Source organism: Grus americana, chromosome 18 (genome assembly GCF_028858705.1).
Source record: "Grus americana isolate bGruAme1 chromosome 18, bGruAme1.mat, whole genome shotgun sequence".
Classification (NCBI taxonomy): Eukaryota; Metazoa; Chordata; class Aves; order Gruiformes; family Gruidae; genus Grus; species Grus americana.
Window position 1 is genome coordinate 1,521,366 of NC_072869.1, and position 14,586 is coordinate 1,535,951.

The following is a 14,586-nucleotide window of genomic DNA, read 5'->3' on the forward strand; positions in this document are numbered from 1 at the left end:
GGGGATGGTAAAGCAGCTCAGCCCCGGCTAACCGGCGCAGTGCTGGGCTCAGCCTCACGCCGAGGTGGAGTGACACCAGCAGACCCCGGTGTGCTCTGCCATGCACCCCTGGGGCTCGGCGCAGGGGTTGGGACAGCGGGTGCCAGGTCCCCAGCAGCCACCTCTGCTTTTGACAGCTGGAAGTGAGTCACCGGGTGACGGCTGCCGGCTCGCGGCGTGCGTGGTGCGGTGAAAGCACCTCCTGTGTGCGTGGCCGCCAGCCCCTCTGCAGCAGCAAGGGATGCTGCGTTGTCTCCCCAGCATGCGCGTGCGTGTGCACACATATGTGCTTGCACGGACATGCACGTACGTGCACACACGCCTCCAGCAGCTGCTCCCTGGGGAAGGAGCTGGCACCCGGCGCAGGGGGGGCTGCTGCCCAGCAGTAAATAGGGGGCTTGTGTAGCACCTGTGGCCTCTCCCAGAGGCTGTGGCGGTCACCTGGATGTCCCCTCTGCTGCGGGGTGGTCACAGCACGCGCTCAGCTGCCCCCTCTCCCGCAGGTACATGATCACATCGCTGGACCGCACGCACGCCGGCTTCTACCGCTGCATCGTCCGCAACCGGATGGGAGCCCTGCTGCAGCGGCAGACCGAGGTGCAGGTGGCCTGTAAGTGACAGTCTCGCTTGGCGGGGGGGGGGGGTGGCTGGGGACACCCAGCCCCGTGGTGCTGCGGGACGGCTCGGGCGTTGATGCAGCCCGTGGCCAGCGCACGCGAGTCCGGAGCATCCCTGGGCGATGCTGGCAGGGACAGGGCTGTTGCTGCCTCTGCTGCTCCCGTCGCCCGGCCGGGCCGTGGTGGTTGGGGAGGCAGGGGGGCACCCCACGGGCAGGGCAGGGCATGGGGTGCAGGCAGAGAATGCCGGGGCTGGGAAACCCGCAGCACGGCATCCGGGCAGGCGGCTCGGGCTCCCTGGAGAGGTGAAACGCTTTGCAGTGTGAAAGCGGCCCCGCTCCTCCCTGGCTGCGTGGAGCGCTTAAAGCAAACACCGTTTATAATCGTTACTGAGTGCAAACAGGGGCGCGCGAGGCCGGGCGGCCGCATCCATCAGCGCGGGAGCAGGGGCAGCCGGGCTGGCGGCTCGGCACGGGTCCTGCAGACGAGCAGACCTGAACGGGATGGGCCGGACCTCGGGGGTCTGTGCTGGGGTTGGGATGCAGAGGGAGGGTTGAGCAGGATGGGAGGGTGCTGGGGCCCGGGATGCTGGCTCTGTGCCCTGGGGGACTTGCCCCTCTCGGTCACCCCTTCCCTCTGGGATACCCCAATCCCGTCCCCTTAAACCCCTTCCTGAGGAGCAATGACAAATCAGGAAGCTAATGAGAAATTAATAAGGCAGCTGTGCTAACAACTAATGATAATGGCAAAGTCGTTAAAAAAAGATTCTTTACATGTTTTTAATTACAGCAATTAAGGGAAGTCAATAAAAAAATCCCCTGCCCCCCTTCTCTGTGCACCCTGCTTCTCTCTGCTTTCCTCGGCTGCTGGGCACTTCCAGCCTGCGAGCGGCCGGGCAGGATGGAGGCAGCGGGTGCCCCAGCCTTGCCCACGCAGCCAAGGTCGTGCCGGGATGCTCCCGGCGCTGGGCCCTGGGCTGGGCAGGGAGAGATGCTGGGGACCCCGGGGCTGAGCCCTCCTCGCTGTGGCTGCACCCCATCCTTGGTGGGGGACACGTGGGCAGGGGTCCCCGGTCAGGCGCGCGGGTGATGGGGCTGCGCAGCTTGGGGCACCGCGGGGACGGATCCTGGTGTGAGCGCAGCCCTCGGCATGCAGGAGCAGCCCGTGGGGGTCTGAGCTGCCCCACCACCATCCCGCACCCTGCGCCAGCCGAGCCGCCCCAGCCGAGGAGGGGAGCAGAGAGCAGCCCCCAGGGCAGCCCCTCTGCAGCCCCCAGGGAGCCCATCCCCGTAGCCTCCAGCCTGCTCCCCAGCCCCTGACACCGTTCTCCCACGCGTTTACAGACATGGGGAGCTTCGAGGACAGCGAGACACAGCAGACCGTGTCCCACGGGGAGGCGGCCGTCATCCGTGCGCCCCGCATCGCCAGCTTCCCCCAGCCCCAGGTCACCTGGTTTCGTGATGGACGGAAGATCTCCCCCAGCAGCCGCATGTGAGTGCCCCCGGCACCCCCCCCCCGGCACCCCCCCGGCACCCCCCAGCATCCCGGGGGGCTGCGTTTCCTTCGGCTGCTGTTGTCCTTGCCGTGAGGGTGTTTAACGGACGTCCTGAGCGCATCGCGCTAAAACCTGCAGACAACCTTGGCGGCTAATGGCTCTGTTTGTCATTGGGGAAATGAATTTTTAAAAAAGTGAAAATGAGAGGAAGGCAGGCGGGCAAAAGGGGCACAGCACGTGCCGGGGTGGCAGCCGGTGTGATAGAGCCAGGTACGGCACACGCGCGTGTGCCAAGTGTCCCCGTGGGGCTGTGGCAGGCTCTGGTGCCGCCGGAGAGGCGAGCCTGGCGCTGGCAGACGCAGCGTGCGGGAATTGAATTTGTAACCCGCATTATGCAGGAATTGAACTGGTCTCCTTTCTATTTGCAAAGCAGGATTGAGGAGATAAAACTCCTTTATCTCATATTTAATGGTAAAAAATATATTCCCCAAACCATTTTATGTTTCCAGCAGATTAGATTGTTCCATAAAAAAAAATAAAAAAAATAAAAAAGTCCTATTAATCTGCACCGTCCGATGTGCTCCGCTTGGCGTGGGGGGGTGCGGGGCTCGGTCCCAGCTCCTGCCTGGGGCCGGCGGCTGAGCTGAGCCCCCGTCCGGGGGCCGGTGCCCGGGGCAGGCGGGAGGAAGGCTGGGGGTCGTGCCTGTCCCGTGTGGGTGCCCCAAGGCGGGTGGGGGTGCTGGGTGGGGGAACAAGGGTCTCTGTTCCCCGCATCGGTGTCCCCGCTGGGTTCGCGTCCCCATCTCACGCCGCCCGCTCGTCCCCGCAGAGCCATCACGCTGGAGAACACCCTCGTCATCCTCTCCACGGTGGCCCCGGACGCGGGACGCTACTACGTGCAGGCGGTGAATGACAAGAACGGGGACAACAAGACGAGCCAGCCCATCACGCTGACCGTGGCCAGTGAGTGCGGGGGGCATTGCCCCCCCAGCCCCACTCCCCCTGCGCCGCCTGGCTCACCCCCAAGTTTAATTTGCAGTAAATCTGTTCGGAGGCTTCGTCTTCTGCTGACTTAACAGTTCAGCCGCCTCAAAATTTATTTAGGCGCTTTGGGCTGTGCTGCAGGCGCTAATTGCATCACGGGCAGAGCCTCCCCCTCCAGCCCCGCCGCCAGGGCTGGATCCGGCCGTGCCCTGGGACTGGGCTGCGGGACGGGATGGTGCAGCGCAGCCCCGGTGCGGGACACCTTACCCCACTCCTGCCCTTGTTCCCCCTCCACCCGCGCTGCTCCGGATCGGCCCCTGCCTGGGGGACACCCCCGTGGCCCCATCCCTCCCGTCCCTTTGGACCCTGCAGGTCGTGGCCGAGGGTCCCCCGGCCCCCGTTCAGGTGGTGACAGCCCGTCCCAGGGAGGGTGCCCCAAAGTGGCATCAGGCCTCCTGGTGCTCTTATCCCATCTCCCTCCCGCTGCTCCACGGCGGGGTTTATCCCTTTCCGCGGAGGGTTCTGCCCGTCCTCCTTCCCCTCCTGCCCCATTAATCTGGTTTTCTGTACCTCGGTGTCCCGGTGTGCAATAAACAACCTGGAGCCCATGTTTATGGATTCAGCTATATCAGCAGCTTTCAAGCCGATCGCATTTTTACAGCGCCTACATGAGGGTTTTTTATTGTTGCAATCATTTTGCTTTATATACTCCCCTTCTCCCTCCTCCTTGCCAGCCGGCAATGCCACGCAGGCTGGGGGTGTGGGGTGCTGCGGGGTGCCGCGGGCTCCCACGGGAGGAGAGGGCTTAGGGAGAGCTGGGAAGGCCTGATGCCAAGGTGATGGGCTGGACCTGCCCGTCCTTCCCGCGGGAGAGCAGAGCCCGTGGCCCTTTGGTCCCCACCACCTTTGTCTTCTCCATCCAGGCAGAGTGGGCACGGGGCTCTGGGTGCCCCCCATCAGCCTCACTGGGGGCTGGGGCACCCCGGGGGTGAGCAGGGGGCAGGGGTGCTGATGGCTGTCGCTCTGGTCTCCTTCTCCCCAGATGTGGGTGGTCCAGCTGATCCCATCGCACCCACCATCATTGTCCCACCCAGGAACACCAGCGTGGTGGCCGGGACCTCGGAGGTGACCATGGAGTGCGTGGCCAACGCCAGGCGAGTACTCGGGGCAGACGGGACGGGTGTGGGGCCATCTCCCCGTCGGCATCGCCCGGCCCCGGGGCTGGGTGCCCCCGGGTCCCTTCCCACCAGGGCACCTGGGTTCCGCGGGATGGAGGGAGGTGGGGAGTTGGCGGGGTCCAGGGGGGCTGGGCTGGCCCTCAACATGCTCCTGGCCCCCCCAGGCCGCTGATCAAGCTGCACATCATCTGGAAGAAGGACGGGGTGCCCCTCTCCAGCGGCATCAGCGACTACAGCCGCCGGCTCACCATCCTCAACCCCGCGCTGAGCGACAGCGGCTACTATGAGTGCGAGGCGGTGCTCCGCAGCAGCAGCGTGCCCGCCGTGGCCGAGGGCGCCTACCTCTCCGTCCTGGGTGAGACCCCGGCTGCAGGCAGCCCAAACCACGTGTGCAATGAGTTGGGGTGGTCTCAGCCCTGGGGCTGAGATGGGAAGCGACAGGCGGGAGTCACTGGGGGCGGTTTGACGGTGGGTTCGGAGGACCCCGGCTCTAATGCAGACCCCTGCCCATCGCTGGGCTTTCCTTTGCAGAGCCACCGCAGTTTGTCAAGGAGCCAGAGAGGCACATCACGGCTGAGATGGAGAAGGTGGTGGCCATCCCCTGCCAAGCCAAAGGTGAGCCGCTCCCCAGCCGCCCTCCCCGTGCCACCGTGGCCCTGTGGCTGACGCAGCCCTGGCCCTTGCAGGCGTGCCCCCCCCCGAGATGGCCTGGTACAAGGACGCTGCCCTCATCCACCTGGAGAAGCTGTCCCGCTTCCAGCTCCTGGCGGACGGCAGCCTGCAGATCAGTGGGCTGGTCCCCGATGACACCGGCATGTTCCAGTGCTTCGCCCGCAACGCGGCCGGCGAGGTGCAGACCACCACATACCTGGCCGTGACCAGTAGGTGCCAGCCACCCCCACCCCGGATCCTGGGGTGCCCTGCCTGGGAAGTGGGGTGGGATGTGCCTGGGACCCCCCAGCTGGGCTCCACAGGGGGCTCAGGGACCCCGGGAAACCCTCCCATGGGGAAGGGACCCCCCCCATGTCTCAGGAGTGGGTCAGCTCCAGGCTGGGCACCGGGACGGGCTTCAGGGGGATCTGTGCATCTCTCTGCCCCGCAGGCATCGCCCCCAACATCACCAGGGGTCCCCAGGACAGCACGGTGATTGATGGCATGTCCGTAGTCCTCAACTGCGAGACCTCGGGGGCTCCGCGTCCGGCCATCACGTGGCAGAAAGGTAAAGGGGCTGGGGGCACTGGGGTGCGGGCAAGCCTGTCCTCCGAGCCCTGCGTCTGCCCTGCCCATCCCTGCCTGTCTGCACGGGCCCCAGGGCATCCCCTGCAAGCCCTGTGGCTCAGTGGCCACCGGGCTTGGCCGATGGCCGGGGCACTGGGAGGTGATGGGGCTCCCGGTGTCACCCAGGGGAGCGGATCCTGGCCAGCGGCTCGGTGCAGCTCCCCCGCTTCACCCTGCTGGAGTCGGGCAGCCTGCTCGTCAGCCCCGCGCACCTCGCCGACGCCGGCACCTACACCTGCCTGGCCACCAACTCCCGCGGCGTGGACGAGGCGTCTGCCGACCTGGTCGTCTGGGGTAAGGCACTCGCCAGCGTGGCCACGTCACCCGGCTCTGCGGCAGCCAGGCTCTGCCTGCCGCCCTGCCTGCGTGCACGGTGCAGGATGGCCCCTGCGCAGTTCCGTGGGCAGCAGACGCTGCCTCCCACCACGCGTGGTGCAGGATGGAGCTCTCTGGGGATGCCAAGGGTGGACTCTGGCACGCGGCTGGTTGGTTTGCGTGGGTGCAAACTTGGGCTGTCCCTGCCGATGCCACCCCCGCAGCCCTCCGGGCAGTGCCGGTGGCTCATTCTGTCCCCCCCGCAGCAAGGACACGTATCACCGACCCACCGCAGGACCAGAGCGTCATCAAGGGGACCAAGGCCGTCATGAGCTGCGGGGTCACCCATGACCCCAGCGTGGATGTCAGGTGTGTGTGACGGGGCTGGGAGGGTTGGGGGGTCCGGGCACCCCCAGGCTGCCTGCCTGCCTGCCTGCCTGCCATCACCGCTGCCTGCGTGCCTGGGGAGGGAGCAGGCGGATGGTGGGTGCCTCCATCCCCGCCGTGTGCTGCTGGTCCTGCAGTGCCACCTGGTGCCCTGCACACGGGGAGCCCGGCACAGCGCCGGAGCCCCTGGTCCCCTCTCCCTGGTGGTGGGGGGGCTGCAGGGTGCCAGCATTCCTGGGTCCCCTCCCGGCACAGGTACATCTGGGAAAAGGACGGTGCGCCGCTCAGCCCGGAGAGCGGCCCGCGGGTGCGCCTGGACGAGATGGGCACCCTCCACATCTCCCAGACCTGGTCAGGCGACATCGGCACCTACACCTGCAAGGTGGTCTCGGCCGGGGGTAACGACTCGCGCAGCGCCCACCTCCGTGTCCGGTGAGACCCCCCTCACCCCACCGGCACCCCGCACCCCAGGCTGCGCCCCCTCCTAACCGCCCCCTCCCTCCCCCCGTCCAGGCAGCTCCCCCACGCCCCCGAGAGCCCCGTGGCCGCCCTCAGCCCCCTGGAGAAACGGGCCATCAACCTCACCTGGGCCAAGCCCTTTGACGGCAACAGCCCCCTGCTCCGCTACGTCGTGGAGGTCTCCGAGAACAGTAAGGGGCTGCTCCCACCTCCCCGGCACCGCTGGCCCCGGGCTAAGTCTAGTCTCCAGCATCACGCGGGACAGCGGGCGAGGGATGCTGCGGGGAGCCTGGGGACCACGGGAGTCGTTAGCTGGTCAGGTCCCCCACCCCGCCGCCCCCCTCTCCCCCCGCAGATGCGCCCTGGACCGTGCTGCTGGCCAGCGTGGACCCTGAGTCGACGTCGGTGGTGGTGCGGGGCTTGGTCCCCGCTCGCTCCTACCAGTTCCGCCTCTGCGCCGTGAACGATGTGGGCAGGGGGCAGTTCAGCAAGGACACGGAGAGGTGAGCCACGGCTGGGGGGTGCCAGGGGGGCCGGCGGCTCTGGGTGCTCACCCCCGCCGTGTCCCCCACAGGGTGTCCCTGCCCGAGGAGCCCCCCTCCGCGCCCCCCCAGAACGTCATCGCCAGCGGCCGTACCAACCAGTCCATCATGATCCAGTGGCAGCCGCCCCCCGAGAGCCACCAGAACGGTGTCCTCAAGGGCTACATCATCCGGTGGGTGCCGGCGGGGGAGCACGGGTGCCTCGTTCCAGGGTGCTGGTGGGGACGCCAGCAGCTCTGATGGCCCCGGTCCCCAGGTACTGCCTGGCCGGGCTGCCCGTGGGCTACCAGTTCAAGAACATCACCAACGCTGACGTCAACAACTTGCTCCTGGAGGACCTCATCATCTGGACCAACTATGAGATCGAGGTGGCGGCGTACAACAGCGCCGGCCTGGGGGTGTACAGCATGAAGGTGACCGAGTGGACGCTGCAGGGAGGTAGGCAGGGACGGGCAGGAGCGGGCAGGGCCTTGGTGTTCACCCCAGTCTGGTGTTCACCGTGGGGGCGATGGGGATGGGTGGCAGGAGGATGGGTGTGGTGGTCCCCGGGAAACGGGGACCTGCTGGGGAGGAATGAGCAGGGGCTGCACCCGGCTGATGGAGGGGACCCCGCGGAGCTGGAGCCGCTGCGAGCCGTCCCTTTGTCCCGGCAGTCCCCACGGTGCCCCCGGGGAACGTGCAGACCGAGGCCACCAACTCCACCACCATCCGCTTCACCTGGAACCCCCCCAGCCCCCAGTTCATCAACGGCATCAACCAGGGGTACAAGGTGAGGGGCGATTCTCACGGGTCTCCCCGAAAAGGGGGCAGACGGCTGGGGGGAAACTCCTGGGCTGACCTTCACAAACCGCCTCGACTCCTCCTCGCAGAAACCCCGGCCTTCTTAATTGATTCCGGCCTGACTGTTAAAATAATATTTACTGAGATTTAACACTTGCATGGGCTCGGAGTCTCCCGCGCTCTGTAATTAATTCCAAATTGCAATTAATTCAAATTTACATTAATTAAATTGAATTAAAACATTAAACTTGTTTCTTAATCCACTCAAAAGAAGTTCAGGAATTTAATTGCCACTGAATGAGATAACCAGAGCAAGCAGGATATTTAACGTTCTTATTAAATGCCACTTAGTATTTTTGATTAGTATTTTTAGGGCCTAATTAGTATTTGATTAAGTTGCTATAGGCTATCTTGCACAATACCAATTAAATGCCCAAACATCCTTCCTAAACGCAGGTGAGCGGGCAATTACGCGCCGTTATCAATGGGAGTTAATCACAAAGCGCGCGCTCTGTATCGGCTCATACGGGTAAACACGCGCTGTTAAAGGCATCGAGCGTTCCCTGCACCATTAACTGATATTTAATCAACCCCAAATAAATAAGGGGAGGCTGGAGGTGCCCGGAGGATGGTGTTTGCGGTACCGATGTGCGTGGTGGGGACGCTGGTACCCGGCGTCGTTGTCCCAGCTCCTCCTTCCCGCAGCTCATCGCCTGGGAGCCAGAGCACGAGGAGGAGGCGACGGTGGTGACGGTGCGACCCAACTTCCAGGACAGCATCCACGTGGGCTACGTGGCAGGGCTGCGGAAATTCGCCGAGTACTTCACCTCGGTGCTGTGCTTCACCACGCCGGGGGACGGCCCGCGCAGCCCCCCCCAGCTGGTGCGCACCCACGAGGACGGTACGGGGAGGCTCTGCGTTCCCGCGGGACGGACTCTGCCCACGTGTGGCTCCCGGGGCGGGTGGGAGCAGTCCCGAGATGGGGAACTCGGTCCCACTGGCGCTGCCGGCAGGGACGTGGGATGGGGGTGCCGCCGAGCCCCAGGAAGCCCCATCCAAGGGGAGCCCCATCCACGCTCTCTACTCGTGAGGGTCCCGTAGGTGCCGAGGGCTCCCGCCCTCGGGTGCACGGCTGCGTGCTGAGCCTGGGTGTCTTTGGGCAGTGCCTGGCCCCGTGGGACACCTCAGCTTCAGCGACATCCTGGACACGTCCCTGAAAGTCAGCTGGCAGGAGCCGCTGGAGAAGAACGGCATCCTGACGGGTAAGGGAGCGCCGGCGAGTACCCGGGTCCCGCATCGGCCCCTTCCCACCCCGCAGCATCTACCCCCCTCCCGGGTCCCTTCCCACCCCGCAGCATCTCCGCCCCCCGGGTCCCTTCCCACCCCACAGCATCTCCCCTGGCCCCACTCAGCTCCTCGGGGTGGGCGATGACGGGTGCTGACGGCACGGGGCACGTTTCAGGCTACCGGATCTCCTGGGAGGAGTACAACCGCACCAACACGCGGGTGACCCATTACCTGCCCAATGTCACCCTGGAGTACCGTGTCACTGGCCTCACTGCCCTCACCACCTACACCATCGAGGTGGCTGCCATGACCTCCAAGGGCCAGGGCCAGGTCTCCTCTTCCACCATCTCCTCGGGCGTGCCTCCAGGTGAGCGTGGCAGCACGGCGATGGCAGCGGGCGGTGTGGGGGGGCGAGCGGCCGGTGCCACCCGCCCTGCCCTGCCCTCTCCCCGCAGAGCTCCCCGGTGCCCCCACCAACCTGGGCATCTCCAACATCGGACCCCGCTCCGTCACCCTCCAGTTTCGCCCGGGCTACGACGGCAAAACCTCCATCTCCCGCTGGCAAGTGGAGGCACAGGTACGGGGTGGCTCGGGGAGGGGGTGAGGGGGTGCTGGGGGGGGAGCAGCTCACCCCGCTCCCATCCCGCAGGTGGGCCAGAGCGGTGAGGCCGAAGAGTGGGGGCTCGTCCACCAGCTGGCTAACGAGCCCGACGCCCGCTCCATGGAGGTGCCCAACCTGAAGCCCTACACCTACTACAGGCGAGTGGCCGGGACAGTGCCGTGGCATCCTCCGTGGGGGACCGGAGCCCTCCCGCCCCCCGCCGTGACCCCCGCCTCCCCTCTCCTCTCAGTTTCCGCATGCGGCAGGTGAACATTGTGGGCACCAGCCCCCCCAGCTCTCCCTCCCGGAGGATCCAGACCCTGCAGGCCCCCCCGGACATGGCACCCGCCAACGTCACCCTGCGGACGGCCAGCGAGACCAGCCTGTGGCTGCGCTGGATGGTGAGGGGGAGGCCGTGGCTCTGGGGGGTCTGTGCCCACGGGCGCAGGGCTCGTGGTGCAGCCAAGGGGGGGATGGAGCTGGGGTGACTGCAGGAGCTCAGAGTGACGGTGCCCGTCTCTGCCGGCTGGGGCCAGCCCCTCCTGGAGCAGGAGTACAACGGGAACCCCGACTCGGTGGGCTACAAGATCCGGTACGCACGTTCGGACGGGCGTGGGCAGCCGGTGGTTCACATCATCCACGACCGCGTGGAGCGGGAGTACACCATCGAGGACCTGGAGGAGTGGACCGAGTACCGAGTGCAGGTCCAAGCCTTCAACGCCATCGGCGCGGGACCCTGGAGCCACTCGGTGGTGGGACGCACCCGGGAGTCAGGTACCGCTGCCCACCCGATGGTGCTGGGCACCTGCCCTGGCTTGATCTGGCCACTGACCCCACTCTCGTCCCCCCCAGTGCCCTCCTCTGGCCCCAGCAACGTGTCGGCGATGGCCACCTCCTCCAGCAGCATGGTGGTCCGATGGAGCGACATCCCCGAGGTGGACTGCAATGGCCTCATCCTGGGCTACAAGGTGAGCCCTGCCCGCAGCCCTGCCCGCAGCCCTGCCCGCAGCCCTGCCCGCCTCACCCACAGACCCAGGAAACAGCTTTCCCTGGGGGGAGTCACCCTGCAGCCTGCCAGGTCCCAGTTGTGCCACCTCCGAGAGCCGGTGCCCATCTGTGCCAGCCTCTGCCACGCTGCTCCATCCCCGGGGCGGGTCCCAGGGGCTGTGACCCTGCCTGGCTGTGTCACGCTGGGTCATTTGCAGGTGATGTACAAGGAGAAGGATTCGAACGCGTATGCCCAGTTCTGGCTGGCGGAGGGCAATGCCTCCCGCAGCACCCAGCTGACTGGGCTGGGCAAGTACACGCTGTACGAGATCCGCGTGCTGGCCTTCACCAGGATCGGTGACGGTGTGCCCAGCCGGCCCCCCATCCTCGAGCGGACACTGGATGACGGTGAGTACCAGTGCCTGGATGGGCAGAGAGACCCGAATGGGCTGGGGGTCCCCTGGGTGCCTAAGACCTCCCCATCCCATCCCATGCCTGTCCCCTGGGGAGATCCCTCTCCCCCCGACCAGGACACCCAGGGCTCCTGTTCCCAGGGGATGGGAACTGGCCCTTTGCACGCACTTGTGCACCGCCGGTGACCCGCATCTCTCCCCCCTCCAGTGCCTGGCCCCCCCGTGGGGATCCTCTTCCCTGAAGTGAGGACGACCTCGGTGCGCCTTGTCTGGCAGCCACCCGTGGCACCCAACGGCATCATCCTGGGTAGGTGGGGAGCCGACCCGGTCATGTCACGCTGGGATGCTCTGCAGAGGGGTGCAGAGGTCCTTTGGGAGCAGGGATCAACGTGGGGGGGCAGAGACCAGTTCCCTGAGATCCCCCGAGCATCTCGGAGCCTGTTGCCCCCGGGGGATGGGGTTTCCTCACTTGGCAGGCTGGGCTGGGTCCTTGGCTGAGCGTGAACTCCCCCGTGCAAAGAGCCAAGAGCCCCTCATTGCTGGCCCCGTGCGCGGGCAGGGATGGAGGCACGCACGGGGGGAGCCCAGGGTGGCGTCCCCTCCGCCAGCCCCACCATGCCGCTCCCTTCCCCGCAGCGTACCAGGTCACCCACCGCCTCAACACCACCATGGTCAACGCGGCTGCCGTGGAGGTGCTGGAGCCCAGCGCCCGGCAGTACACGGCCACTGGCCTCCAGCCCGAGGCCACCTACCTCTTCCGCATCGCGGCGCAGACCCGCAAGGGCTGGGGCGAGGCGGCCGAAGCCCTCGTGGTGACCACGGAGAAGAGAGGTAACGGGGTGGGGGGGGCTGGTCCAGCCCGTGGCGGGGGGCTGTGCGTGCCCGCGGCATGCCCATGGTGCTCCCAGCCCCTCGCCTCTCCCAGACCGCCCGCAGCCCCCTGGGAAGCCGCTGGCACAGCAAGAGGAGGTGCGAGCCCGCAGCGTGCTGCTCTCCTGGGAGCCGGGCAGCGACGGGCTCTCCCCTGTCCGCTACTACACTGTGCAGACCCGCGAGCTGCCCGATGGCGAGTGGGCGCTGCATTCTGCCTCCGTCAGCCGCAATGCCACCGCCTTCGTCGTGGACAGGTGAGGCATGGCTCAGCCCTAAGCGGTGCTGTGGGGTGACGGGGAGCTGGGGAGATGATGGGCTCTGCTTTGGGCAGTTGGCCCGTGCCTCAGTTTCCCCATCTGATGAGAAGTGCTCGCACCGAGGTTGGGAAGCACCAGCTGATGTGCACTGCGGGAGGGATGGTGGCTCACAGGGTCACCTGCTGGTCTCACCATCCCCATCCCACTCTGCTCCCGTGCAGGTTGAAGCCTTTCACCTCCTACAAGTTCCGCGTGAAGGCGACGAACGACATCGGGGACAGCGAGTACAGCGAGGAGTCGGAGTCGCTCACCACCCTGCAGGCGGGTCAGCGCAGGCTGCGGCTCCTGGGGCAGGGAGAGGGGGTGCCCCCCGTGCCCAGGGCATCTCCAGAGCCTCACGGCCCACTTCTCCCCCGCAGCCCCCGAGGAAGCCCCCACCATCCTCTCCGTCACCCCGCACACCACCACGTCTGTGCTCATCCGCTGGCAGGTACTGTGCCCTGCGCCTTGTGGGGTGTTGTGGCACCGGCCACCCTTGGGAGGTGGCACCGAGGCATACGGGGGACAACTATATCGGGGTGCCAGGGAGCCCTGGGTCAGAACAGCCCCTCCCTGTCCTCCCCGCGCAGCCCCCGGCCGAGGACAAGATCAACGGGATCCTGCTGGGTTTCCGCCTCCGCTACCGCGAGCTGGTGTACGACAGCCTGCGCGGCTTCACCCTGCGCAGCATCGGCAACCCCGGCGCCACGTGGGCTGAGCTCACCCGTGAGTGCTCGCGGCCCCCTGACACGTGGCTGGGGGGTGACCCGGCGGTGGCAGGTGGAGGATGGGGCAGGGCAGCATCCCGAGCTCCACGGCCTCTCCCGGGTACCAGCCAGGAGCTGTCAGGGTCAGGCTGTGCCCGATGGAGCTGGCACCGGTGCCCCCCCCATCACCAGGTCTGTGGTCACTAACACACTTGTCTGCCATGTCACTGGCTCAGTCCTGCTGTGCTCAGCCCCCATGTCCCTGTGTCCCCCGTGTCCACGTGTCTGCAGCTAACATGGGTGGGTGTCTGCGTGACATCCCGCTGTGTGTGTCCGGGTGTGCTGCTGTCCTCACACCCCAAAGGGAATGGGGTGACATCCACTCTGGGGGCAGCAGGGACAAGGGCAGAGCCCAAGGCCAGACCTTGCCCCATCCACCCCTCTCGGCCGTGGTCGGACCCCTGTGGAGACCCCGATGCCCAGACCTGGCTTGTGCCACTCAGGATGGGGCTGGAGGATGGAAAGGTTCCTTGGTGCTGTGACAGCCCCGTTGGCATCTGGGGGTGACAGGGCCCTTGCAGGGGACCCCGGCCCACCCTGGGGTGGGCAGCCATGCTGGGGTGGGCGCTCAGAGGCGGGAGCCCACCTGTGCCGCATGTGGGACTAACCGGCTGCCTGCTCTCCCTGCCCCGTGCCGCCTAGCTGTCTACGCCGTGCACAACCTCAGCGAGGTCTCCCTCACCCAGTACGAGCTGGACAGTAAGTCACCGTTCCTCCTGCCCGTCCCTGCCTCCCCGTGGGTGTGCTCCCTGCTGCCACCCCCGTGCGTCCCTCCCCTCCACCTGCCTGTGCCGCGGGGTGAACCGGGGTGAGCTGAATGCCCTGTGCCCAGGGACACCTCTGCCTGTCCGCTCCCGTTGCCCCTTCTTCCCCAGCAAGGGGGCTCTGTTGGGTCCCCCAGGGGTAGCGGGACCCCCACGCCACCAGCCGCAGGGAGGGCCCTGCTCACCCCTTCTCCCCTTCCCCCCACAGACCTGAGCAAGCACCGGCGCTACGAGATCCGCATGAGCGTGTACAACGCCGTGGGCGAGGGCCCCCCCAGCCCCCCCCAGGAGGTCTTTGTGGGTGAAGCGGGTGAGTCTGCGACACCGCCCTGTCCTGCAAGGGGCTGCCACGGCTGGGAGCTGTGGGGAGGGGGATCAGCTGCCCTGGTACCCTCTGCTCCTACACGCCGCTCTGCAGCAGCCCCACGGCCCCCATCCCCTCGGCACGGCCCTGATGTGCTGCGACAAGGCGCTGCATCCCCCTGCATCGTGGGGGTTCCCCCTCCCGGTCCCGGCTGCGCCGT

General features: G+C 66.6%; 1 protein-coding gene across 2 annotated transcripts in view; it reads left to right on the plus strand.

Moving 5' to 3' along the window:
* Positions 1-14,586, plus strand: part of SDK2 (sidekick cell adhesion molecule 2) — a 51,223-nt gene that overhangs the window by 28,826 nt on the left and 7,811 nt on the right. For both annotated transcript variants that reach the window (XM_054846477.1, XM_054846478.1), the window contains 33 exons: positions 543-649; positions 2,000-2,147; positions 2,981-3,114; positions 4,178-4,289; positions 4,478-4,668; positions 4,845-4,928; positions 5,000-5,194; positions 5,416-5,532; positions 5,718-5,885; positions 6,173-6,275; positions 6,549-6,725; positions 6,807-6,943; positions 7,108-7,255; positions 7,327-7,467; positions 7,551-7,732; positions 7,948-8,063; positions 8,780-8,975; positions 9,238-9,336; positions 9,537-9,728; positions 9,817-9,938; positions 10,011-10,120; positions 10,213-10,363; positions 10,499-10,736; positions 10,815-10,930; positions 11,168-11,357; positions 11,571-11,669; positions 11,999-12,193; positions 12,288-12,489; positions 12,714-12,817; positions 12,912-12,982; positions 13,122-13,257; positions 13,941-13,997; positions 14,271-14,372. In XM_054846477.1, the coding sequence (XP_054702452.1) occupies positions 543-649; positions 2,000-2,147; positions 2,981-3,114; positions 4,178-4,289; positions 4,478-4,668; positions 4,845-4,928; positions 5,000-5,194; positions 5,416-5,532; positions 5,718-5,885; positions 6,173-6,275; positions 6,549-6,725; positions 6,807-6,943; positions 7,108-7,255; positions 7,327-7,467; positions 7,551-7,732; positions 7,948-8,063; positions 8,780-8,975; positions 9,238-9,336; positions 9,537-9,728; positions 9,817-9,938; positions 10,011-10,120; positions 10,213-10,363; positions 10,499-10,736; positions 10,815-10,930; positions 11,168-11,357; positions 11,571-11,669; positions 11,999-12,193; positions 12,288-12,489; positions 12,714-12,817; positions 12,912-12,982; positions 13,122-13,257; positions 13,941-13,997; positions 14,271-14,372 (4,640 nt within the window). The remainder of the gene's footprint in view (positions 1-542; positions 650-1,999; positions 2,148-2,980; positions 3,115-4,177; positions 4,290-4,477; positions 4,669-4,844; positions 4,929-4,999; positions 5,195-5,415; positions 5,533-5,717; positions 5,886-6,172; positions 6,276-6,548; positions 6,726-6,806; positions 6,944-7,107; positions 7,256-7,326; positions 7,468-7,550; positions 7,733-7,947; positions 8,064-8,779; positions 8,976-9,237; positions 9,337-9,536; positions 9,729-9,816; positions 9,939-10,010; positions 10,121-10,212; positions 10,364-10,498; positions 10,737-10,814; positions 10,931-11,167; positions 11,358-11,570; positions 11,670-11,998; positions 12,194-12,287; positions 12,490-12,713; positions 12,818-12,911; positions 12,983-13,121; positions 13,258-13,940; positions 13,998-14,270; positions 14,373-14,586) is intronic.